The 27,732-nt window shown below is 41.9% G+C and overlaps 1 protein-coding gene across 1 annotated transcript in view; it reads right to left on the bottom strand.

Annotated features, from left to right (window-relative positions):
• Positions 1-15,853: 15,853 nt before the first annotated feature.
• Positions 15,854-27,732, bottom strand: part of LOC134077998 (transient receptor potential cation channel subfamily M member 2-like) — a 51,000-nt gene continuing 39,121 nt past the window's right edge. Inside the window, exons 18-25 of the mRNA XM_062533629.1 lie at positions 27,178-27,310; positions 26,890-27,061; positions 22,150-22,330; positions 17,273-17,454; positions 16,988-17,108; positions 16,496-16,577; positions 16,234-16,374; positions 15,854-16,010 (exon numbers count right to left, since the gene is read on the bottom strand). Coding sequence (XP_062389613.1) covers positions 16,285-16,374; positions 16,496-16,577; positions 16,988-17,108; positions 17,273-17,454; positions 22,150-22,330; positions 26,890-27,061; positions 27,178-27,310 — 961 coding nt within the window. The 3' untranslated portion in view covers positions 15,854-16,010; positions 16,234-16,284. The remainder of the gene's footprint in view (positions 16,011-16,233; positions 16,375-16,495; positions 16,578-16,987; positions 17,109-17,272; positions 17,455-22,149; positions 22,331-26,889; positions 27,062-27,177; positions 27,311-27,732) is intronic.

The raw sequence follows: 27,732 nt of genomic DNA, 5'->3' as shown, positions 1-27,732 counted from the left end.
CCCCCTTGGATATTTCCCCTTTCACTGCTTTTATAGATTGAATCATAAACCTTTTTTACAGTAATTGACAAAAATCCCCTATTTAATGTCAAAGTGAAAGCAGATTTCTACAAAGCAATATTACTTAATCAAAAGTATATAATGCAAAATAAGCGATTGCATAAATACCCCCCACCCTTAAAGTGACTGCCTTATATCAACAGCGGTCCAGCCAATTGGTGCTAGTCTCTCAATTAGTGAAATGGAGATCGCCTGGGTGCAGAAAATGTGCTTATAGTATAGTAATATAAAGACACCTGCGTCTGGAAGGTCCAGTCACTGGTCAATCAGTATTCCTGTCTATAATTCCACCATGAAGACAAAAGAACACTCCAAACAACTCAGGGAAAGACAAATGGCTATTTAAAAGCATAAGTGATGGGATGGACATAAACATTTTCAATTCACTGAACATCCCGTGTAGTTCAGTGAAATCCACCATTAAGGAATGTGAGGAATATGGCAAATCTGCCTAGAGCAGGCCGTCACCACTAACTGAGTGACTGAAGAACAGTGATGGGGGAGGCCACCAAGGTACCTATGACAATTGTAATTAAGCAATAAGCCCAGAGAGGCCGTCATTTGCACGGGAATCGAGTGGCTTATTGCTGTTCTAAAACTGTTACTACGTCTATTCGGCAAGACTTCATGAAACAAAGGCACAGCAACGAAAAACTATGTATTATAGATAATCATTCTTCCGCCAAGAAATATATTTCCTCTATCTGAATGGTTGCCATGCAACATCGAGACACAGCTACTCTAACTTTGTTTTATAGAACGAAATGCGGTCAACGTGTATTTTGCTGTTGGGTTTTACACAGGCATCGAACGCGCTTCAGCCAATCATAATCAAGGACCGGAACGATCAGTTTTAGAAAGGAGTTAAAAGCTTCAGCAGCTGAGATGGAGGAAATTCTTCACCAGTCAAAGCTCTATGGATGAGTGGCAAAGCTCTTCTAAAATCTCAATTAAAGTTCACCCAAAGACATGAGGAAGACTCCAAGGTCAAATGGAAGAAATCTCTTTGGTCTGATGAGACCACAATTTAGCCTTTTGGCCATCAGACTAGACGCTATGTGTGGTGTACACCAAACACTGCACATCACCACAAACGCACCATCCCTAATTTGAAGCATTGTGGTGCTGTGGTGACACTTCTCGGCAGTAGGCTCTGGAAGGCTTGTTATGGTAAAATGACTTCAGCAAAATATATGGAAATAGGACAACCTGATTCAGTCTGTAAGAGAAATAAAACTTAAGACGATTTACTTTAGAGCAATACAATAAAAGAGATTTAGAAAAGAAATTTAGAATTAGAAATTTAGCAGGGCTGTTCACACCCGATCCCCTTCCACCAACCTGACAAAGCTTGAGCAAAGAAAATAAACAGTTACTTAAGCAGTATTCAGATGTGCAAGCCCACTTATCTACGCAGACCCCATGCTTTAATTCCAGCCAAAGGTGCATCTGCAAAATACTGATTTGAAGGGGGTGAATATTTATGCAGTCGCTTAAGAAAAGGGGTCATGAAGAGAACATGGTACTTTCATTTGATGGGAGTATCAAAGATCTATTGCATGTTTAACATGATGGAAAATGACAGATTAAGTTATCAGTTACCTTACCATGTCATTGACATTTCCTAATTGAATTAAGCAGGTGTCTGGTTCATCTGGCTTATTATTCTCCATTTCTAGAAACAGATTTACATTATTACATTTGAGATTGATTACCGTAAGTGACCAATAGTTGAAAGATATCCTTAATCATATTGCAGCTCAGATATTAACAATAAATCCTCACATGTCCACTGATGTTTTCCATTTTATAATTATGAAAATTTACAGTCTACTGTAGGCTGGTTTTACTTAAATTATGCTAACACAAGGAACAATAAAAAACACTACAAATATTATATACAAATATTTAACCATTTACTGGCGAGACACTACATTTGTTTCATTTTTATCCTTGGTGTGTGTGTGTGTGTGTGTGTGTTCAGAACCATGTGCGGTTTATATATTCCCTATACTGCTTCAGTATTGACTCCTTCAGTCTTGACTGCACAAATGGTCTTGTTTGTGTATGGGATATTAGTGGAAATGCACTGATCTAGCTGAGATGATGATTTGCTGAGATGATCTGTGTTACGTCTTTTACGTCTCCTGTGGTGTATTGTGATTCACATTGTTTCTGTTGAGATAGTGTGGGCTCGGGAAGGAGCTGTCGTTGTCTTATAGCCGGGCTGGTGCCTTCCCAGGTTTAGTGGGATCATCAGGTCAGGCCTAGACTGGGTAAACCCACTCCGATCGGCAGGCGATTTACCCTGCAGCTTGCTGGAAACCTGCACATTTATCTCTCCTGCTTCCTCTTTACATTTGCTGGAACCACCTGTTCACCGAAGTCCTGACCTCTCACTTTTTAAGAGCTAAAAATTAGACTTGAAGCTAATATATTATTGACCTAAATTATGAGATGATGATGATGGAATAGGTTTGAGCTTTTTGCCTGACATTGCACATCATCTACTTGCAGTAGGAGAGCATTGCTCCTACATGTTTTGGCCTATAATCAAATGCCTGAAGTCTCTGGAAAGCTGAGACACAGCAGGTTCATCATCCATCATCATCCGAATAACTGTGAGATGTACTGACACAGGGCCACAGAGGCTAGAATATAGGTTTTTTTTTCCAGGCGGATTGCAAGTATACTGAACTGACCATATATCAGCCCTCTAAGTCCTATGTTCTGACCTAAACACAACTGAGCCCTAGCACCAGGTCTTGTGAAGCTGGGTGCAAAAGTAGATCAATTTAGGATGAAATATGAGTGCTGTAGACTATTTTTTGCCAAGGTATGCTCATGCGCTTTTAAAATTTCCTATGGAAATTCCCCATAGGACTTTTGCCTATCCAAAATGCACACTGACAATCCCACCGTAATGCTTACGTCACATGAATCCCTTTGTGTAGAAGCATAATCTTAAAATTATCTGAACAAATCTGAGGATTCTTGTAGACCTTTTGGATTGTATGCCAGGTGTTCTGACACAGAGTATACACAAAATGGAATTTACACAAAAGTCTCTATTTTTGCATGTATTTTGTTGGATCAATGGTATAAGCTAGGCTATACACCAGGACAACTAATATTGGATAGAACATGAAGATTCAATGGATACTTGTGAATATTTCAGTAGCCTACTCATGTTGCATCTACTTGTTGTAATGCAACTACACTGCAGCCAGATGTCAGGGTGGCACCAAAAGCCACCCTGAGGAGGGGGAGGAGGGCTTTTTTGATTAAATTTAATTAAGACATAGTATGATTAATCTTACAATGTAAAGCGCTACACATATTTTACACAACAAAGATTGTCATGTAGTGATTCCCAAGAGTCCAAACTTTCAAATGATAATATTAATATGTTACATAACAATCTGATGTATAAAAATGAGCTAGAATGTTGGGGGGGGGGGGGGTATTTGACCCGGCACTGACCCACGTTATCCATATAACAGGCTGGCCTATGTGTTTTTAAACATACATTTTAAATCAGTCAACATAGCCTATCATGTTATGCTTGGAGAACGAATTAGTGAATAGCTTAGGCTATTGGCCGATTACACTCAAGGAAAGTAGGAGACTAGTCTTTAACACTGCCTAAAAAGGTCACCACAAAGCTAAGGGCACCGAAATGGCCAGCTGCGGGACTGACTGGATTCTATGGAAATCATACTTGGCAGTCTCAGAAGTGGCGAGAAAGACAAAGTGGAAGAGACGTAGCCTATCCCTGGATGCACTTTGCACTTGACGTCACTAATGGCTTGCAGCCAGGGACATACAGTAGCCTAGAGTACGCCATGGTTGAAAACATGTCTGAATAACCATGTTCCACAGTCGTATTAAGAAGGCTGCAGGCGGCTACATCAAGTCGAATCCACCTGTTCCAGTTACCATGATGTTAGTGTTTATTACAGGTTTGAGATGCTCTATAAGAGAACAACTCTAAAGGCACTGTGCTCAAATGGGACTAGCAAATCAATCCCCAGTCTGTGCAGACATAAGCTGCACTTTCATTCTCAGCTTCTGACATCAAGAAGAGGCATTTACACCTGGTCTTTCTGCTTGTTAGAAGACATTTATTCCCAAATGACTAGACTTGGCTTTTTTCCCTATACATGCTCCCTAGGAAACATCACAAGTCAGAAAAATGTGAACTTCCAATGCAGACAATACCTGATTATATAGGCTACTTCTGGGAGTAAATACATCCAGATGGCCTTTGTTCACTTATTGCATGCTTAGCCTCCATTAAATCAGTGGATGAGCAACAATGCTTTATAGCTAAATTATGAAACAGAGATACTTTTGGTTGGACCCTAATCAAAGCGAAAGTAACAAGCCTAGTGTTAGATACAGTTAAGCTTCAAGCCCCACCAAAGTTACAGACATTGCCAAAGTGCGTCCTTTTTTAACACTTTCAGAGAAATTAATCCATGCCTCAATTATTGGTAGATTAGACTACTACACTGCACTTTTTACTGGTCTCCCAATAAAAGCAAATAAAGAAACATCAAACAGACAAATTTGTGTAGACCTACTGTGCACATCTTTTAAAAAGACTTAAAAGCATACCTGCATATACGAGAGCTTTTAGTTTTTATCTTGTAACCTATCTTGTCGATCAAATGAGATGAAAAGGGTCAATGTGCACAAACTTGTTTCCATATAAGCAAATACCCTAATGGCCAAATGATGTACCTGTGTAATTAACAAGGGTGCAATAACAGTAATGTTGTTGTTTCAGAAAATTTTGTTGTTTTTAGAAATTTAAAGTAAGCCCTCCAAATAAACATACACCACAACCTTGAACCTAATCCCTGCCACAATGAACATTGACATGCAAAAGGATGGAAAGAACCGCAATTCTCACCTGTGTCCCTTCCACAGCTTTATTCAGAGTCTGCGCCACTGAGGGAAGGAGCAGACATGGCCAACTTGGTGGAGCTGAACATAGGAGGCATGTGTTATTTAGTAATGCACAACTTTTACAGCACTAGATAAGATTAGATTCAACTATTGCCACAGAGTACAAGTATAGAGAAAACGAAAGTAAGTTGGTTGGTTGTCACAGGGGTGCTGAGCTAGAGTTCAGTGACAACCGCAGGGCCTGATACAGCGTGCCAGTTTCACAGATATGATGTCTCATGATATGATGTGATCATGAACTAGTTTTTGAACCGGACTAGGACGAGCCTGGCTAGTGCCTACCACTTCTCAAATGAGACGTGGTCTACCAGCCAGACGTTCATTTACTCGTATTTGAAAAAATGCCCAGATCTGTTCATTGGGTGCCACGGATGTCTATCAAATGCGTCTGTGCATAGCTCATCATGGTCTTGCTTTCCCCCCCTGTTCTGTGATTGGTCCCCTATCTCAGTCAAAAATTAGGGCTGTAGTTTCCAGACTGCCTTAGCAGCGTGAATGGAATCACCTTGCAAGGCAGGATGGGCACACCCAGGCTGGGACAGCTGTACAAGTAACGCTCTCCAAGCACTGATGACATAGAGACTATAAAGACTATAAAGCTCATATACTGTATAAGATCATATAAAGCATCAGCAAAATGCAGCAAAACAAGCTTTTCCTGCAAGTCCTAAAGCGATTCTGACCCGCATTCATAAGCCAATAATAGACAATAATTAGCCACATTAATCCATGCCTTCATCACTAGTAGATTAGACTACTGCAATAAATGCACTTTGCACTGGTCTCCCAAAAAAGCATAAACAAATACATTAAAAAAAAAACTCATACAGAACTCTGCTAGACTTTTAAGACCAGAAACAGGGGGCACATCAGCCCTGTGTTAGCTGAACTGCACTGGCTTTCTGTTTTCCATAGAACTGACTTTAAAGTTCTGTTAATTACTTACAAAGCTCTAAATGGCATAGCACCTTCACATATCTCTGAGCTTTTAATATCTTATCAAAGGAACCTTAGATCTTCCGATCTAATCTTTTAATTGTGCCCAAAGTGCTCCATAAGCAAAGTGGAGAAGCTACTTTTATCCATTAACAATCAAAACAGGAAAATTCTGTAAACCTGACCTGTAGATGTGAAACTATACTTTTTTTTAATAACAAAATACTGCAACAGTGTCACCAAGGTTGGCAACTCTTACAATTGCACCTTAAGTTTGACAATATGGGCGATTTGGGTTATTTTCCAATAATATTCTTTACACTACATTTAAACTTAATAATGTCAATTAATGACATGTCTTCTGTTTACAAAAAACCATTACAGCTGCATGTATTTTGAATGTCTAACATTTACATTTGTTGGTGAACATTGTATACATTTTCCCTAGCATAGATAGGCATATGAGAGGCATATGAGAAACCTTCAGTCAGCGGTACCACCTCCAATCTCTACTAATCGTGGTCGTAGCTGACTGGAACCTTGGAAGTCAGGATCAACTTGAGAAGAAGCATCTGGAACTGGACAATTTTTGATCTCCCCAACAATGTCACTGCTTACTATTTCTGCTTGAGATTTTCTCAGCTCCTCCTTCTCCCTTCTCCTCCTTTTCTTATTCTTCATATATTTCCTCTTATGTTTGCCTTGTCTGCTCCTGATATGCCCTCCTGTCTGTCTTCATGGACTAGAAAAGCCCTGATGAACTTTTCTGCTTCATGGTGCCACATGGTTTTCTGCTTCGTGGTGTAGGTGCCCCAACCAGTTGCGCCATACTGTAGCTGGGGCCTTTCATGGGGAAGACAGTCCATGAAAACAGACAGGCAAGCATTTAAAATACATGCAGCTCTTATGTTTTTTTGTAAACATAAGCTAGATATGTCATTAATTGACGTTATTAAGTTTAAATGCAGTGTAAAGAAGATTATTGGAAAATAACCAAAATCGCCCATATTGTCAAACTTCAGATGCATTGTGGTACCCCTAGATCATTATCATCAATCTTCACCAAACTTCATATTTATTGTTTATTCATCAAATAGCATAATATTCTCCACCATAGACGAGTTTTTGAGAGAAAGAGGGGCACTTGATGCACCCTAGTCATGCGTATGTGTGAGAGAGACTGTATACATGTTGTCACTATTCCTCTAGCTCACAGCTACGATAAAAAAACGTGAGCAGGTGATCAACCACACAACCGTGTTTGATTATTAAAGTTGTATTTATGAAGTGCCTCTGCCTGTGTTAATATACAGATGCATATCCTCTGCATTCAAAGGTGATCCTAATTCAGTGCTACTATACTGAATACTTTTATCTTGTGAAAAAGCCTGTCTATTGGAGACCGTATATTTCAGTTATATTCAGATACAATATCTCATTTAAAGGTTTGTGTCCAAGTCATATTTTCTTGCATGTAAGGGGCATCAACCACTAGATGGCAGACCAGTAGTCTTTGATGCACATTAGATGACAAGCAGGTACATTTTACCTCCACTGTTCAAAACACTACACTCCACCTTGAACGCGGATTGGGAGATGTTTCGAGTGACTTCAGATGACATCAATGAATTTGCGGATGTGGTGGGGACTACATTAATTTCCTGATTAATGACATCGTACAACATGTCAAAATTAGATTTTACCCAAACCAGAAACCTTGGGTGGATAAAACTGTGAGGGCAGCACTTGCAGCACGCACTGCCTCATACAATTCTGGACTCATATCAGGTGACATGACGGGCCATAAAGAAGCCGTTTATGACCTAAGGAGGACTGTGAAAGCTGCAAAGGGACAGAGTGGAAGCTGACTTTCATGCTGGTGATCCGGCCAGTGTGTGGAAAGGTCTTCGGGTCATGACTGACTTTAAAACCAAGTCTAGCCCCATTAGCTCTGATCCTTCACTAGCTGATGAGTTAAACACTGTCTGTGCGCTTTGACCTTGACAATCATATGGCAGCCGGAGCTGTAAGGACTGGTGTAACTGGGACACCCCCTTTCACTATCAGTGAGAGTGACGTGAGGGGAGTGTTCAGGGGGGTAAATGGGAGAAAGGCAGCAGGGCCCGATCAGATTCCTGGTAGGGTCCTAAAATCCTGTGCCAACCAGATAGCCCCTGTTTATACAGAGATCTTTAATATGTCTCTGGCCCATGCTATTGTCCCATCTTGCTTTAAACAGTCTATTATAGTCCCCGACCCCGTGCCCAAAAACAGCAATCCTGTAGAGCTGAATGACTACCGCCCTGTGGCCCTTACACCAGCAGTGATGAAGTGTTTAGAGAGTCTAGTGAAAAGGTATATCTGCCAAACCCTGCCCACATCTTTTGACCCCTTCCTGTTTGCCTATAAAGCAAACAGAAGCAGGGACGATGCAATTACAAGTCTCCTGCACACCACACTGGCTCACCTGGACAAGGGGAGGGGTAACTATGTGAGGATGCTGTTTATAGATTACAGCTCAGCATTCAATACCATAGTGCCCCTCCGCCTGATTTATAAGGTGAGGATGCTGGGGTTCCATACCCAGTTGTGCAACTGGGTGCTCAGTTTCCTCACGGATCGCCCCCAAGTGGTCAGGGTGGGGGGAGGAGTTACTTCAGGGAAGCTGACCCTCAATATAGGCTCTCCCCAGGGGTGTGTCTTAAAGGAATAGTTCGGAATTTTGGACATAGGACCTTATTTCCAACTTAGTCGGGGTGATATAGATCAGTGAAGACCATTTTCAGTGAATTTCTGCCCTTCCTTGAGTTGCAGCGTTCATCTCGTGCTAACCTAGGTGCCGAGATAACGCAAGTCAACGGTAACATCCAGCCTGCCACTGAAAACACTCCACAGAACACCCGAAACAAATAAATGATAACGTCAGACTATCAATGCACATGCCTGTGTTGATAGAACAATGTTAGAAATAAAACTAACCTTGCATCGCATTGCAATAGCCTACTTTGTTCCCTGTATGGCAGTGGCGGATTGATATTGAGAAACTAGTCCCTCAAAATGTAATAAATCATTGAGTTGCAAGGTTAGTTTTATTTCTCAAATGATTCTATCAACACGGACACGTATATCGATAGTCTGACGTTTTAATTGACTTGTCTCGGTTGTGCAGTGGAGTGAGTAAGACTGTTGTTGATGTCAGACTGATGTTACCGTAGAAATGCGTTAGCTAAGAACCAGCGTTAGCAAAGGGGGACGCTGCAACTGAAGGAAGGGGTTGAACGCGATAAAAACGGTCTCCACCGACCTATATCACCTCGGTAAAGTTGGAAATGAGGTCCTATGTCCAAAATTCCGAACTATTCCTTTAAGCCCGCTGTTGTATAACATCTACACACATGACTGGACAGCCACCAACAGTTCAAACACCATCATCAAGTTTGCAGATGACACTGTGGTGCTGGGTCTCATTTCAAATAACAACGAACAGGCCTACCTGAAGGAGGTGGCTGACCTAGCACTATAGTGCCAGTCCAATAATCTGGCCCTGAACGTCAGGAAGACTAAAGAAATGGTGGTGGACTTCAGGAAGGTGTCCAGCAACAAACCACAAACAACCCAGTTACCATCAGTGGGGAGCCTGTGGAGAGGGTTCCTAGTTTTAAGTACCTGGGGGTTCATCTTACTGAGGACCGGTCACTGCACACTCAACACCTGACAGGGAAGTCCAGGCAGCGACTGTACTTTCTCTGCCGACTGAGGAAGTTCAAGGTCTCTCCCTCCATCCTGAAGACCTTCTACTCCTCAGTGGTGGAGAGCATTCTTACAGGTTGCATCACTGCCTGGTACGGTAACTGTACTGCACACGACCGGGAGGTCCTGCAGAGAGTGGTGCGCTCTGCAGAGCGGACAATAAAAGCCCCCCTCACAAGCCTGAGAGACATTTACACCAATAGGGTGGGGGCAAGGGCGAAGAAGATAATGAAGGACACCTCTCACCCCAACTCCAGTATCTTTTCACTGCTAAAATCGGGCAGGCGGCTGCGTTGTCTAAATACAAGGACGGAGAGACTGAGACTGAGCTTCTACCCACAGGCAGTGAGACTGCTAAACTCAGCACATTTTAAATACGTTTTTCTTGTCCCTTAGACAGAAATGGTTTTAAACTTGTATTTATTTATGTATTTTTAGACTGTTTTCATTTACTGTGTATATTTTTATTTTTCTTCTATGCAGAGCAAAGGTCTCTTTTTAAATTTCACTACATGTAAAATGTATGTTACAATTAAAACACTTGAACTTGAAACATTTGAATGGGTAATTTTGCAAACTGAAAAATTTCAATTTCACTCACTGGCTCTGGTGCACGGCGTTACTTTGACAGCACTTCATAATATATCCTCACTCCAAAGTGAAACTGAAAGTGAAAGAGTGAGGATATTACTGCGCTGAGTCTACGTGCTCCTAATTGTTATTCCGCCACACAATATCCCTCTTACCTGCTTAGAAATGCACCACGTTTTATTTTGTCTCTCCATACTTGGTCGTGTGACTACTCATGTAACTGTATTTTAATAGGGAAAACATGGAGGTGTTTGGTCGCTTCTAACTTCATCAGTGAGTTTTTCGAGGGGGTGGTCTTCAGCTAATTCAACTAGGACTATTTAAAGTAGCTTCTGTGCTGGAGCGTCAGCTCTCGTGTGAATCTGTCCTCGTGTGAAGACTTACTCGTGTCAAGACGAATCGAGTCTACCTGCGACGAGTCCACCGAGCAAGGACACAAGCAAGGCACCTCTCAGATAAGTTGGCACCTCTCAGATAAGTTCACTTGTCTCACCTTGTCTTGTTATCTGCCATCCTACTGGTAATAATGTGCATTCAACATAAACAAGTTTGTATGCGCTCTAATGCCGAAAGGCAACAAGCTTCATATCCTACTTTTTCTATGGGGCTGTGGAATTGCCAATCTGCAGTGAACAAAGCTAATTTCATTCCTGCTCTGGCCTCACAGCTATCACTTCAGTTGGTTGCGCTTACAGAGACATGGATTAGGCCAGAAAATACTGCTACACCTGCAGCGTTGTCGACCAATTATGCTTTTTCGCATACCTGTCGCTCCTCTGGTAGAGGAGGCGGGGCAGGCTTTCTGATCTCTGATGACTGGAGGTTTACTCAGTTGCTGCCGACTCAAAACCACTGCTCATTTGAATATCATGCCATCATGATAACTGAACCATACAAATTGTATTTGGTGGTTATCTATCGCCCTCCTGGACAGCTTGGCAACTTTGTGAATGAGTTGGACATTCTACTGTCTGCTATTCCAATGGATACGCGCCCTCTGTTGATCCTTGGAGATTTTAATATTCACTTGGACAATTCCTCTTCAGTTGACTTCCTGTCCTTACTCTCCTCATTTAGTATCACACGTGTTCACAGTCCTCCTACTCACAAGGCTGGTAAGGATCTTGATATGATTCTGCTACGTAACTGTACTGCAGACAACGTTTGGGTTAATCCTCTACATGTATCAGATCATTACTTCATTAGATTCTCTGTGCGTCTCCTTGATAACCCTACAGTTCCTGCTCCGACGATGTCATTCCGACGGAACCTCAGAAGCCTCTCAAGTGAACATTTTGCAACATTAGTAACTTCTGCTCTACCTATTCCGAGTTCATTCTCATCACTTGAGGTTAATGACGCTACAGAGACTCTTTGCTCTACACTGGCATCCTGTCTGAATGTAGCATGTCCTCTTTCCACAAGACCCACTCGTTCTAAACCTCGCCATCCATGGCTGACAAACAGTATACGCTCAGTTCGCAAGGAACTTAGAGCTGCTGAAAGGAAATGGCATAAATCTGGAGATAGAAATTATCTTAGTAAATACCAGTCTATGCTTTCATCTTTTTCATCCACTGTCACACTTGCAAAAAGAACATACTATCAGAGTAAGATTGAGAACGCCACTGACAGCAGAAAACTTTTTTCTACGTTCAAGTCTCTTCTCAATCCTCCACCACCGCCATCAGCTACTTCACTAGCTGCGTTTCCATTGACCATTAAATTGCGCAAATTAAGAGTTGCGAAAAGAAATGTGGTGAATGGAAACACACACATTTCGAAAAAACTCACATTTTTCGATAAAAAGTTTTTGCGCTTGGGTGAGGTGGTATTTCGAGCGTATCGAAATTTGTATATTTCGCAAAACTGCAATGGAAACACTTTTTTCGCATCTAACGAGTCACGTGATCCAACAACCGGATGTTAGGAGGAACAAAACCGACGAAGAAGACTGTCGACAGGAAGTGGCACCGGGAGAATAATGTAAAAAAATATATTTGTATTCATTAAAAGTGGCTCGTGTCATTCTAAAATGTTGAATCCACAGCTCCTCTGTGAACTCGCCGACAACACTTTCTCAAAAACGCTGCATACGCAACCGCTCAACTAGTTTTGTTTACCCATAGCAACAACGTTGCTATGCTTTGCTGGTTCAACGTGATGAGAACGGTGCTCAAAGAAATCTAGATTCTAGATTCTAGTTCTAGAAACTAATCAACTGGGCTGATCTACGAAATATTCCACTGACATGGCTGTGACATGATTTAAGCATAGGCCTATAACAAACTCCTGTGATTGATGTCATTTTTAATTTTATGTTTCTGCCCCACCAAAACGTGCCTCCTCCTCTGATGGCTTAATGACTGATAATCAGCGGTAGTGCCGTGGTGGCAATTTGAATGCATTTAGTGTAAATCTGGGTTATGTTGATAACCGCGATGTCTCCTAATGACTTAAAGCACGCGAGAATACACGAGATTTTAATTTAATTAGCCGAATGTAATGGAAACACCGCAATTGCGAAAATTGTGATTTTCGACATTAAGACAATATCGACAAAGTTTTTGCGCATATTTGTAATGGAAACCCAGCTACTGTCAGCAGATGACTTTGCAACATTTTTCACTGAGAAAGTTGCTAAGATAAGTGCTCAGTTTGATGACCCTGTAAGAAGGACTCTGCCTGGTGTTAACATAATGCCATCATTGGACTTTTTCTCTCCTCTTGATGAGGAAGCGGTCTCTCAACTGCTTCAGCGAAGCCGTCCAACAACATGCCCTTTGGATCCTGTCCCGTCTACTCTCCTGCAGTCTATAGCACCCGCTGTTATACCGGCAGTCACACATGTATTTAATACTTCACTCAGTTCTGGAATAGTTCCTTCTTCATTTAAACAGGCAAGAATTACACCTTTGCTGAAGAAAAGTACACTTAATTCAACTGATGTGAAGAACTACAGACCTGTCTCCCTTCTTCCTTTCTTGTCAAAGGTTTTGGAGAAAGTGGTCTTCAAGCAAATGTGTGACTTCTTCTATCAGAATAACCTACTAGACCCTATGCAGTCTGGTTTCAAGAGTGGTCATTCTACTGAAACTGCTCTTCTATCTGTGACTGAAGCATTGAGAGTAGCTAAGTCCTCTGCTCAGTCATCAGTGTTAATTCTGTTAGATTTATCTGCAGCCTTTGATACGGTTAACCATGACATTCTCCTTTCTACACTATATGAACTGGGAATTTCTGGGAAAGCTCTTGACTGGTTCAAATCTTACCTTAAAGGGCGTTCTTTCAGCGTGTCTTGGCAGGGACAGATATCAAAGTCTCATGACCTCACTACAGGAGTCCCTCAAGGATCAGTATTAGGGCCCCTCCTTTTCTCTATTTACACCACTTCTTTAGGCGGGATTATTCGCTCTCATGGATTTGAATATCATTGCTATGCGGACGACACTCAACTTTTCCTATCCTTCCCACCTGAGGACTCTAGTGTTTCCCATCGGATCTCTGCATGCCTGAAGGATATTTCAATCTGGATGAAGGATCAGCACCTTCGGCTTAATCTTTCAAAAACTGAGCTCTTGGTGTTTCCAGCAAAAACAGCCATTCCCCAACAGATGAACATCCAGCTTGATTCATCCTCATTGACTCCAACTAGATCGGCACGTAACTTGGGTGTCATAATTGATGACCAACTTACTTTCTCTGAGCATGTTGCCTCAATTGCAAAGTCATGTCGGTATACCCTGTACAACATTAGGAAGATCAGACCTTATCTGACACAAGATTCCACTCAGCTTCTTGTACAGGCAATGGTTATCTCCAAGCTGGACTACTGCAATTCCCTGTTAGCTGGCCTACCTGCTTGCGTATTAAGACCACTACAGTTGATTCAGAATGCTGCAGCACGACTGGTCTTCAATCAGCCAAAGAGGACACATGTAACCCCTCTCCTAGTTACTCTCCACTGGCTCCCTATAGTAGCCAGAATTAAATTTAAATCTCTCACTCTGGCCTATAGGACACTGACTGGATCTGCTCCTAGCTACTTCAGTTCTTTGATCAAGATGTACATTCCCAACCGCCCATTGCGATCTTCTGAGGAGCGTCTGTTATGTCGACAAACCATTCATGCTAGGTCAAACTGTAGATCCTATTCTTCAGTGGTTCCGTGTTGGTGGAATGAGTTGCCCAGTGCTCTCCGTTCCAGCAACAGTTTTGGATCTTTCAAGAGGGGTCTTAAGGCATATTTGTTTAATATGCACTTAGTCTTTTGAGCGTTTGTTATGTGCTATGGTTTGTATAATAGTATTGTTATTATAATTTGTCCATTGTTAGAATTTGACATTTGTGACCTTCCACGGCGAAATCAGTCACAATGTCCACATTTTCAAAATCAAAGTTATTACGTTTTCAGGAAGGGGCATAATCAACCTTCAAAACGATACCTATATCTAATGAATTGAACGTCATATTACTGAAATATAAACATTCAAAGGAGTTGAGTTCATCCTGTCATGCCAATAGAAAAACGGAGAAATCTGCCTCTGAAGTTAACCGTCGGCTCAACACTCACGAACGCTTTGTAAGGTCGCCGCTATTACACGTTTTACGGTACTTGTATCAACGACATAGCACGCGGATGGCTTGGTGGTTGTCAATGAGTGCGTTTACCGTAAATATTGGAATAGAGGGGCAAAAAAACGAGACGCCTCTAACTTCCTGCTTCCTCTAACTTTCTCACCTCAACAAACTCACGTTTTTAGACTACAAAAGGTCAGTTTTTCGGCGAAATGTATTCACGACCGTACAGTGTAGACCTCCCACTGTTTCAAAACACTTACAAAAAAAAATCCACGATTTTAGCACAAGTGACATAAATGGCCATTTTTCTCAGAAACGCCTGTTGCGACAAGCGACTGGTTTTGCCGTGGAACGTCACATTTATTCTGCTATTGTCCTTAAATTTAGCCATACCATGCTATAGTTATTGTTATTATGTAATTAACTGAGTGACTTATTTGATTGCTATTCTCATTTCATTGTTTTATTTCTCATTAGGTTAGTGCTTAATTGATTGTTTTATTGATAATATTGCTATTCTCCCTTTTTGTAATTGTTCATTATTTAATTTGTATTGTTATTTATTTGTATGTCGCTTTGGACAAAGGCGTCTGCTAAGTAACCATAACCATAACCATAACCATAACCATCTCTGTTTGGATCCTAAAAAATGAACTGGGCTAGCTAAGTGCTATCAAAGTAACGCCGCGCACCAGAGCCAGTGAGTGCATGCATTGAAACGTGAGAGGTATGTATCAACTCATCTTAGTTAAGGGAATAACATAGTTTAATATGAAAAAACTGAATTGTTGTGAAACATAGTTTTACGGTTATACGGTTATACGGTGAAACATAGTTTTACGGTTATACGGTGTTCCTTTAATCTAGGAGATAATGTGAGTGATAACTTGAAATTGCTGTCAGTAAGCTATATACATTTTTTTGCAGACACAAATAATGACAAATAGTGATTGGCTTCAGTAAATTGTTTTAATGGCTCACAGCAGCTTTAGGTTTTGTTGATGACAATTATAGCATGAATTTATAAGCAGTAACAAATGAGTTTTAAATGAAATGGCAGAGCAACAGCCTTACAAACAAATCAATGTGAATGTGTTAATGGTCCGTGCCATCCTTCCCTTTAAAAAAAAAAACAACAGCAGTAGTCCATACACATTCAAATATCAATGCAATGAGCATAAGACATACAGTATGTCCTTTAAATGTGGGAGCGTGTGTGTGTGTATGTACTGTATGTGCATGTGTGATTGTCCAGAGTCTTTCTCTCACTCTCACAGGTAAAGCGTTTGAAAGCAAATTAATTTATGAATGCGAGATGCTCTTAAAAGGACCTTTGCTTACTAACTCCAGTTAATCGTAGTTGATTTCAGAGGAAGCCAGTCTAAAGCCACCTCACATGGAAGGAGGCTCCTCTTTAGATTGGAAACCTTGGGCTTTTAGGGTGTCCATGATCCACTGTAGTGCTTTAGCAGACTGGGAGGCCTGGTCAAAGTTGAGGGGGAAAAAAAGAAAATGCACAACTCATGCTTGTGGGAACATGCATTATTCACTCATACTGTATATCTATTCTGAGGGAAATGAAAGAGAATTAACTGCTCTGTACCTGTTGTTCCAGCTGAACCAGCCGCTTTGCCATGTTGCTCTGGTCGTGTTCTCTCTCCAGCAGCTCTGACATGGAGCCAACCCTGTGGAGAAAGCCACAACAATTCAGTCAACAATGCTGGGCATTTACCAACAGACTTTAATAGTAATTTATCCTGTACATAGTGAGTATACATTAAAAATGCTGTTGTCAAGTAGGTCCTTCTGTAATGTCTATCAGATGTTGTTAGACAGACAGGCGTACAAACACACCCAAACACACTTTCTGATTCACCTTTCCCTGACAGGATGTGATCACACACACACACACACACACACACACACACACACACACACACACACACACACACACACACACACACACAGACAGACACACACACACAAAGGAACCTGTCTGGTGCTTGATGTCAAGAATAGCACTATCTCTCTGTTGTACGTGTGCATTACCAGTGTCCAGAGAGCATTTATCCTCTTGGTTCTGTGGGAGCCTTACCGGTCAACCGTGTCCTGAATGCGACGCTCTGAGCTCTCAATCCTCTCTTGACGCTGGGTGGCCATGTAATTATCCCTCATTTTAGCCTCCCATGTCATCAACTCATTAGTTTTAGATGAACCTTCCCATACACAGATGCAGAAACAAGTCAGCCGTTATCTATTCAGAATATTTGTTTGTTTGTTTTTTGGTTTAGCTGAAGTATATCACTCTATTATACATAGTTAGTTGTGCATAAAAACATCTGATTGGTTGATAAAGTTATCAGGCGAGTGTTGCACTCACTCTCTTTGCAGCAGCGGCAGCAGGGGCTCGTTAAGATGTAGTGCCTGAACAGAAGGTAGAGGTGGCTGAGGAGGATGAAGGGAGGGGGCGCAGCCGGGCGACGGCGGTACTCCTTAATCAGGTCGTACCTCTGGAACTTCCAGATTTTATCGGTGTTGTCTTGCACCTCCTCAAATGTGTAGCTGTTGAAGGAGAAACAGTCAAAGTCCCATGATTATGTGTGAGACAGGCAGCACAGAAATATCGGTAACACTTAATAATAACTACACACAAAGCATTTATTAACTATTAGTAAAAGGTCAATCATTTGTAAAGAATTGCTCATAAATTATTCTCAATAGCCGGCTTCAGACCATCGAGCAAGCCTGGGCCAGGTTAATTTCGGGCCAAACTGGTGCTAGTAGCCCAGGTCCACAAGCCTCACCTTCACCTTACGCATTACACCTCGACACTTCGGTTGTGAAAACGTCACCATTACCACCCATTTTCAAACAGGTTAAGCAGAAAGTCACGGATCTCTGTCCTATGCTGTGCTATCAAAGTCAGTCACCTCTTATTGTCCTTTTACGTGTATGTCACTTAATATTCATTTCAATAAAACCAAGATGGTGGATAAAGAAACGCATGGCAGACGACATACTTGTATCTAAATGAGCTATGTAACATAAATTCAATTTTACTATCACTCGAAGAGCTGTAAACATTTGTAAGGCTATGGGCACAATCCACATGGAGCTCCAGTGGAATTTTAATTTCACGACGATGCAGCGTGAGTTCACAGCCCAGCACCAAACTCCAAGCACAGAGTAAAGAAAATAGGATTTTGAAGGCAGTAGACGCTCCTGCTAAGAACCAAATCCACAAATCTATGGGGGAGTGTACCTATGTTCCCCAGGTCCTATGTTCCCCGGGTCCTATGTTCCCCACTTTGAATGGGACCAGGGAGCATAGGACCCTTTTTTTCTTAAATTTCCAAAAAGGGTCCTATGTTACATACAAATACCTGGGTGTGCATATTGATAATAACCTGTCCTGGAATGTCCATGTTAATAGTGTGTGTACTAGGATCCAGCAGAGACTTCACTTTCTATGTAGACTAAGGGTGTTTGGTGTACAACAGAAGGTGATGTTGGTTTTCTATCGTGCTGTAATTAAGTGTATTTCGTTACGCAATCCCTGCCTGGTTTGGCAACTTAACTGTAAAGTTGAAGTCCCAAATCAATGGACTAGTTCACACTGCATTTAAAGTGATGGGAGTGAAGGACCAACCCACTATTCAAACAATATTTGAGGAAACTGTACTGAGAAAAGCTAAAAAAAATCATTGCAGATCCCTCTCATGTCTTAAACACAGAATATAAACTACTACCCTCTGGCAGACGTTACAACATTCCAGTTAAAAATAAGAAAAGGTATTTGAACCGGTACAAATTCTAATTAATTCCACTCTCTGTTAACCTCTTGAACTCAGGCCGTCAGCGGAGGCTTCCTGTTCTGTAATGCAATGTATGTATGTATGTACAGTGGGCGTTGGATGACATTGGCCGCTTTCACGTGAGATTCTCATGAGACCTCACGCGTGAATCATGTGTATTTTATTTATTTTTCCCAAGTGAAGCTGCAATGACCCAAACAACCACCATGTGGCACTTGTGAGCAGGGTTAGGAATGTCGGCATTTACCACTAGCCAAACAATCCAAAAGTGAATTAAATCCCGAAGCAAGCTGAACGTCTTTTCTGCTTTTAATAGCCTAGTCTCATGATAAAACTTGTTATTGTTTATGAAGGTGTCTTCTGTTAGCCTATTTTATGAAGAGGCATCTGGCTGTTTCGTTTAAGTTTGTTTTGCTGTCACTAATGGTTTCATGAGGTCACGAGGCCAGTTTCCACTAAAAGCATAAGCCTATGTCCGAAGCGCAACTTGTGTTCTCGTTTTTGGGTCAATTCATACATTTTATTTCAAATGTGCGGATAGGCCGATGGTACGCTTGTTTTTATGCTGGCAACAAAACAAAATGGTTCACGAATGTTATTCTTGATTCTAAATGCGGGCTGGGCCACAGAGGTTGCTTCCTATTGAATGAGTAGAACTGGGCTACAGTATCAATCACACCGCAGCAATGCTACAGCGGACTATACTGCCACCTCGTGGCGGTAAGTTGTAATACAGTTGTAATACATTTCACACAGAGCGTGAATCAGTCAACACGTGAGGGAAACGGCCATCACAATGTAACGCCTACTGTATCATCAGTGCTATCAATACAATGTTTTAATTAAATATCCCAAGGAAATAATAACACAAGCTGTACAGAGCCTACCAACAGAGAATGGCCGCGTTTCCCAGATTCGTTAAGAAGCTCTTAACGCTAAGATCTTCTTTGGAGCGCTCTTAAGAACACTGTGAAAGAAGAATGTGTTTCCCAGAGTCGCTCTTAGCTTAAGAAGATCTTTCACTAAGAAGGAAACGTAAGATCGAGCTGACCCACTCTTAACAGCCTTCTTATCGATCAAATGCTCAGTGAGCATAGCCTGCCACTAGAGGCATGTAGATTTCTAGGCTTTAGTGATCAAGCTGTGTCAGGGAAATGTATATCCTCCACTTTTTTAAACAATAAAACAATTTTCAATGTTGCAAAGCACTCGTGGCTGTGGACCACTGGCGCAAGAAACATAGACTTTAAAAAATAAAATGAAATTACACGTTTAAGTTTTCAACACATCTGCATATGAGTTTATAGTACTACACATACAAAAAACATCAACAACCCTGTGGCATTTCACAGATATCAAGGAAACAGATGTAATTGAACTCAGCTGAACCTAATCCAATGAGGCTTCACCTGCTACTCTAGGCGTTGCCAAAGGCCGCGATGTAAAAGTCCGGTTTACATTAATGCATACTGTACATGCCACATGGGCTGGAGGGTTACATCTTTTCGGCTATATTAAAGTAGTCTAGCCTACATCACATACCCACTACCACACTATCTATAAGAGAGATGGGATGCGTCTTGCATGAGTTAATATATGAATGGCCTGAGCTAATAACAAATAGGCCTAGGCTATATTGATAATCACCCTGTTTGATCAGTTAGTTTGAGTTTTTTGGCAGACTATAGGTGTAAGGAGCCGCGACCGCACAGCCCAGGCTGCAGAAGTGCCACAAGGGCGCAAAAAATTGTGTTCAGAAACAATATATTTAAGCTCACGATATTCACAACGGCCCAAAACGTTAACGGCCCACCGGGAATCCTCCCGAATCTCCCGCTTAGCCACCCGGGCCTGCACACACACACGCACGCACGCACGCACGCACCCACACACGCACGCACACACACACACGATACATGCGTAGCCTAATTGCGCCTGTAGGGGGAACATGGGGCGCTGTGTGTGCGTTGATAAAGGGGTGGGTGATCGATTTGCCTGGCATCGATTGATTCAGTTTCAGCACCACCGTGGTGAACAGCTCTCGTTAAGAGTTTCTTCAGAAGCTTCTTTGGCTTGATCTTAAGGTTCTCCTAAGAAGGCAGTTAAGAACGCGTCTGGGAAACACCCGTATCAGTGATGCGCGGGCTGATCCAAATCGAGCGGGCGACCGCGGTCAGCCGCGGTCACCCGCGGTTATGGGTCAAGAAAAAATATTTTTAATGATATGCGGGTCATGTTTGGTCGGGTCGGTAAAAAAAAAAATTGTCATTTATATCGTACATAATTGTCTTTAGAAGAGAAAGACATAGCCTAAGTTGCAGCAATTCCCACTGAAACGCGATTCTATCCCCCACATTTTGTCACGAACATGTAGAAATGCACTTGTTGTTTCTGCGTAGACAGACCCTCGGCTACACTTGACATGCAGTTGTGTTCTGTTCTCAGAGCATATGCTTTCTCTGTCTATGATCTGCAGCTTTTATCTCGAACTGCTGGCCTCTACAGAAAGTGGCAGAATCGTCTACTGAGCAGCGAAGTTGCCGATGCAATGCATGTTTCTCAAGTCTGATAATTTGCAGCAAGATCGAATGGTATTATGGAAAGAAAAATAAACTAAAAGTTTCCCAAATCAGGAAATACTTCTTAGTTTAATGTCATCAAGGCATATAGCCTACAATTGGTATGAGCATGCAATATGTGCGTCCTTGCGCAACTTATAGGCCTAGTGGCTCGTTGGAAAGCCCCACGTCTGCTCTTCCCCACGTCGTGCAATAAAGGTTTCATCTCGCTGCAATTTATAATCGCGGAGCAATGGACTTTTGGTCCATTGATGAAGACGTTAATAAAGAGTTTCTTAATAATATTCTATGCCTGCATTTCATGCTTGGGAGAGCTTCAAGGCATTCATGTGAGGAACGGCTGAAACAGAATTTGTATAGGAAAATCCTAGGCTAATTATGTTCAATGTTGAGTCAAACAGCCACATTTTTGGATGAATGCTGACACGGAACAAAAAAAGGTAGACTAAATGCATGTTTCCCAAATTCTGAGCAATTATAGGCTATATATAGGCTAATTAGGCAATATATATTAAATTGATACCAATTTTGCATAGCTCAATGACGCTACGACTAAGTTAGACTACTTTTTACAATAAGCGGGTCGGGAAGCGGGTCGGGTCCTGTATTTCAATATTTTTTTTTTGCGGTCCGAGTTGCGGTCGGGTTAGTTGTAAACGGCGGGGCGGGGCGGGTCGTTCAGACACGTACCCGCGCATCACTGACCCGTATCTTAGCGCTCCTTCTTAGCGATTCCTTCTTTGGATCCCTCTTAAGTCCTTAAGAAAGATTGAATCTGGGAAACGCGGCCAATGTGTGTAGTGTGTGCAGTGTGGTTCAGGTCGAGAAGTGGGGAGCAGATGTTTGCAATAGAGTGAACTCACTTGAAGATGGCAATGAGGAGGTTGAGGAGCAGGATGTTGGCAAAGAGAAGGTAAATACACAGCATGATGATAGTCAGCCACTCAGGAAAGGCTGGCATTTGGTTGGCATTGAGCACAGGGCATTTTGGTCGCATAGGGTCAGTGCCATTCACAGTGCAGGTGTTCATATCAAATGCAGTATCTAGATGGTTAGGTATATTTTGTTCATGTACATGTATTATTTGAACATGTGTAGCATACAGTATATTGTAAAATGTGTGGTAATTTTCCTGGATGAATATAGTAATGCACACCCTAGCTATGTATGCTTTATCCATTCCTTTGCATACACTGTTTGCAACATTCTCCTTAACTGTGTTTAATTACAGTGGGTACGGGTTGAGAATGCACCTTCTCCCGCGGGACTCCCGAAGAGATCCCGCAGTGCGTCAAGCCGATTTTTTTCGAGGCTAAGGCAATGTACCCAAACAACCACCAGGTGGCAGAAAGTTTCAACGGCATTTAATGATGAAGACCGCATATCCGTCAATAGTCGACTCCTTAATCTCATTGAATCATTAAAATGAAGGTGATGACTGGCGAAATTATTCAAACGACACTTCAATGAACCATTGTTGAAATGAATGAAAATGGTTATAGAAATCGCCTACAGCCAGCGTTATAAGAAATATATAAGTAATAGTTATAAGTCTTCTTCCGTATTATAATAGTTATAAGTCTTCTTCCGTATTAAACAGATAGCCTACGGGACGCTCTTTGTTCCGTAGGCTATTTTAAGGAACTACTCAATGCACACACACTGGGTAAACTGGCGCGCTACAAACATTAAAATGTCGAATCATATTTATTTCTCTTTGTCGCCATGATATTGGGGGAAACGCGGAGAGGCGAGATGGTCAGTCCTCGTATTTTTTCTTCGCGTTTCGTTATAAGAAATATATAAGTAATAGTTAAAGTCTTCTTCTGTATTAAACAGATAGCCTACGGGACGCTCTTTGTTCCGTATTTTAAGGAACTACTCAATGCACACACACTGGGTGAACTGGCGCGCTACAAACATTAAAATGTCAAATCATATTTATTTCTCTTTGTCGCCATGATATTGGGGGAAACGCGGAGAGGCGAGATGGTCAGTCCTCGTATTTTTTCTTCGCGTTTCGTTATAAGAAATATATAAGTAGGCTAATAGTTAAAGTCTTCTTCTGTATTGAACAGATAGCCTACGGGACGCTCTTTGTTCCGTATTTTAAGGAACTAGGCTACTCAATGGACACACACTGGGTAAACTGGCGCGCTACAAACATTAAAATGTCAAATCATATTTATTTCTCTTTGTCGCCATGATATTGGGGGAAACGCGGAGAGGCGAGATGGTCAGTCCTCGTATTTGTTCTTCGCGTTTCGTTATAAGAAATATATAAGTAATAGCCTAGTTAAAGTCTTCTTCTGTATTAAACAGATAGCCTAGGCTACAGGACGCTCTTTGTTCCGTATTTTAAGGAACTACTCAATGCACACACACTGGGTAAACTGGCGCGCTACAAACATTAAAATGTCAAATCATATTTATTTCTCTTTGTCGCCATGATATTGGGGGAAACGCGGAGAGGCGAGATGGTCAGTCCTCGTATTTTTTCTTCGCGTTTCGTTATAAGAAATATATAAGTAATAGTTAAAGTCTTCTTCTGTATTAAACAGATAGCCTACGGGACGCTCTTTGTTCCGTATTTTAAGGAACTACTCAATGCACACACAATGGGTAAACTGGCGCGCTACAAACATTAAAATGTCAAATCATATTTATTTCTCTTTGTCGCCATGATATTGGGGGAAACGCGGAGAGGCGAGATGGTCAGTCCTCGTATTTTTTCTTCGCGTTTCGTTATAAGAAATATATAAGTAGGCTAATAGTTAAAGTCTTCTTCTGTATTGAACAGATAGCCTACGGGACGCTCTTTGTTCCGTATTTTAAGGAACTAGGCTACTCAATGGACACACACTGGGTAAACTGGCGCGCTACAAACATTAAAATGTCAAATCATATTTATTTCTCTTTGTCGACATGGTATTGGGGGAAACGCGGAGAGGCGAGATGGTCAGTCCTCGTATTTTTTCTTCGCGTTTCGTTATAAGAAATATATAAGTAATCGTTAAAGTCTTCTTCTGTATTCTCTGCCACATTCGACAACAGCATTCAAGTTCCTTCTCAGCACGAAGACGTGACTTTGCTTGCTGTTGGCCCAGAACAACATGCTCGGATTCACCAACAGAGTCGCGGCAACGTTGGTAGATACGGATGCCTGCTCTTCAGAGCCATCACCACAAAGGAGCACTACAGAGCCTGGTGCAAAACCACCAACTGGGATGGATCGAAGGGCAAGCAAGCACTGCCACACAACGTCAAGACCTTTGTGTTGTCAACACTAAGCAGAACGTTTCCTACGATGGGGAGAAGTGGCCGCAAGGACTGCATCGATAAGATCAACGAATGCCTTCGCAAGCCCCGAAACAGTGGCGATACATTTTCTTTCCTTTAATTCAATAAAACATTGTTTATCTGAAGAACTTTTCCGAGGTTGTCTTGTCTACCAAATCCTAAACTTAAATAGAGTAAACATTTTATCTTATGAAAAAACTCTTAGGGGGAACAGTTAGGCAGCCCTTCCTCCATTATCGTAGTAGGACTATAGGCAATTTATTAGAGGGGTCAAAAAAACTCATAAAGTAGGCTAGACTAAATGTGTCACTTTAGTGATTGGCTCTTTCAAATGCAAATTAGGTGGATGGGCTTTTGAATGGGCCTGCTGCAGGTGAGAGGACAAATCCTAAGAATTTATTGTTTTTAGAAAGTGCCATTATCATTGCCATATTCTCTTAAAACATAGGCTATATATTTGAAAACGAGTTGATTAAAGGCTTCTAATGGTGTTTCTATAATATGATAAAAGCAGAGATTGAGATGTGTGTTTGGAACAGTTTTTCAAATCCCCCGGGGGTATTTAGACTCCAGGGTGTTAAGCACTCATTCACAACTGTCCCATCGCTAAATGCTCTCTTGTGTTGCGTGATCACACAAGTATACCTGTCGTAGTGTGCTTTTAATTTGATAGGCCTAATTATTATCTCCGCCAAGGATATAACAAAGTCTATGGATTTGCTATCCAGTAGCCTAATAATTAGGCTATGTGCCACGTCCGATTTCGCAAGTGGTGTAGTAGGCTACATTTAAAAATCGACAGCCGCCTGTCTTGTGCGATCATTCCCCCTCCCCCACACTCGTCTAACCAGTTCATACATTATAGCCTACCTATGCGGCACTGAGGACGACACTTGAGCCCGACACTATGTCAATGTAAAAATGTGTGTGAGTGCGCGCTGAACCACGAATTAACATATTAACTTTTCTTTTCAGCAGACATCGCAAACATAAAAAGAATCTCAAAACAGAAAGTCTTTCATTTTTTTTAATAAATCGATGCATTTCGTTTTGATGGTTTTCGGAGAGGTTCCTCGACTGGGTTTCGAACCCCTGTCGCTGGCGTACGACACCTATGCTTCAACCACTTGCGCCACAGCTGGATGTGAAGTTTAACAGGCTTTATTCGGCAGATGTAGGGCCTACTTGAAACGCCGATCAAAAGTTCTGACATGTTAAACTGACGTTAGTTATTAATTCACCACATGATAAAATGCTGTCATATAGCTTGACGCCCAGCAGCCTATGGTAGTCTATGCCTATCTCTGAATCAACATGAACATGCATACGATACATAAGTTGCTAGAAACTTATTTTGCGGAGCTAGGCCTGCTAGTCGATGGTTACAATGAATTACCCTCACTGCCCTATCGCATATCTGACCATTCATTGTTACAATGTAACAAAATGCGCGATCTTCTCCATGCATGTAGCCTACGGTTATAAGTAAAGTGACAAGCATAGGCATGTATTAAAGAGATTTCTGTTAAATACATTTTATTTTCAGTCGTCAAAAGTGGTGGGGACAAAATCTGTGATAAGTGCTGGGTACATGTAGGCTACCCAGCGTCGCCGGTTAAAATGAACATGCCTCCGTTTTAAAATAGCCTACACATTTCTAAGTATTCCTAGCATGTAAATGTTGCCAAAATGTCCATCTTGTCCATCTCTTTCGTCTTCGCCTTGACGTTGACAATAATAGCCTATTCACGGAAATGCGGTCTTGTAACCGTAATGAATTCATGAATTAATCTAAGGTTGCCTTAGTATTTCAGGTTGAATTGAAGGCTATTTCCTTCTGATAGGCCTATATGTTTCTAAAACCATTTTCATTCATTTCAACAATGGTTTATTGAAACGTCGCTTGATTAATTTCGCCAGTCATCACTTTCATTTTAATGATTAAATGAGACGGATATGCGGAGCATTTCTCTCCCTCTCCATTGACCAAAACGTTGCTCTGGCATCTCTGCTGGACTGACTGAGTTATAGGCTACGTCGAGTGAGAGAGCTGTGAGGTAGGCTGTAAACATTCGAAAACTCTGCAACTGCAATCTAACATGCCGAGCGTCATGTCTCTTTTCTCCGCTTGTCACCAGCGCGGTGTCCTCGGGTTTTTCCATGAGCCGAACCTTCATATTATTAGGGCGGTCCATGTTGCCCCCTTGCGGTTGCAGTTTTCCCGATGCTTCGGGAGTCCCGATGTGCGGGAAAGAAAGGAGCATTCTCAACCCGTACCATCTGTACATCTGAATATGACTCACTGTCGATGTTGGTAGGGACATTGCCGAATATGATGAGGTAGGGCTCATACACAGCTCCTCTGATGATCCAGTCCAGTCTGTTCTCATTGTGGATCAGAATGCCCTGTTTAGCCACCCCATAGGCCACCACCCAGATACTGAGCAGGAACATGAAGAGGAACAGATCCTTCACCTGGAGAGAGGGTCAAACCAGCGCACATGAGACATCTGCTGTCGTTCATACAGCCAAAGAAAAGTAAGAGGAGATGCCTTGTCTATTGTATATTCTTAGCAAAGTCTGATACCCACCATCCTTTTGACAATGATGATTTTTGGGCCCAGGGTTTTGCTGATGGTGAAGATGGCCATGAGGCGCAGACAGAAGATGATGAAGTCGATACAGAGGATGATCTTTCCTGCGTAAAACGCAGTGCTAGTCCACCTGTAGGGGACAACAAAGATTTCAGGGTAGTGACAATAGTTGCATTCCCATCCAATTCATGTGAATTAGGGATGCGCATCCGTGGTTAATGCACATAAATTAAATGCACATTAGCACGTGCACTGTTTCCAACACCTGTTGACAGGGACGTTGGAAGTATTTTCTGACAGGGGGTATGGATGATGTCAGTGGGGGTCCGGGACTTTCTTCCCCATACATTTTGACTGCTAAACATACAATTTTAACGCAGTTTTCGGTGGGATAGAAATACAGAATAGAGAAAGCAGTGTCCGTCTTCTGTCTGACTTCAACATGGCCTGCCTGCAATAGGCTTCCCACTGAGCAAAAACTGGTCCAAAATATGTCCAGAAGACGTGGTCGCCAAACTCCAGAAGACGTCTTCCGAGTAGCCAGAATGAAAG

The sequence above is a fragment of the Sardina pilchardus genome, chromosome 4 (assembly GCF_963854185.1).
Source record: "Sardina pilchardus chromosome 4, fSarPil1.1, whole genome shotgun sequence".
Classification (NCBI taxonomy): domain Eukaryota; kingdom Metazoa; phylum Chordata; class Actinopteri; order Clupeiformes; family Clupeidae; genus Sardina; species Sardina pilchardus.
Note: the sequence above shows the minus strand (reverse complement) of the source record. Positions and strands in the feature narration are given on the sequence as shown.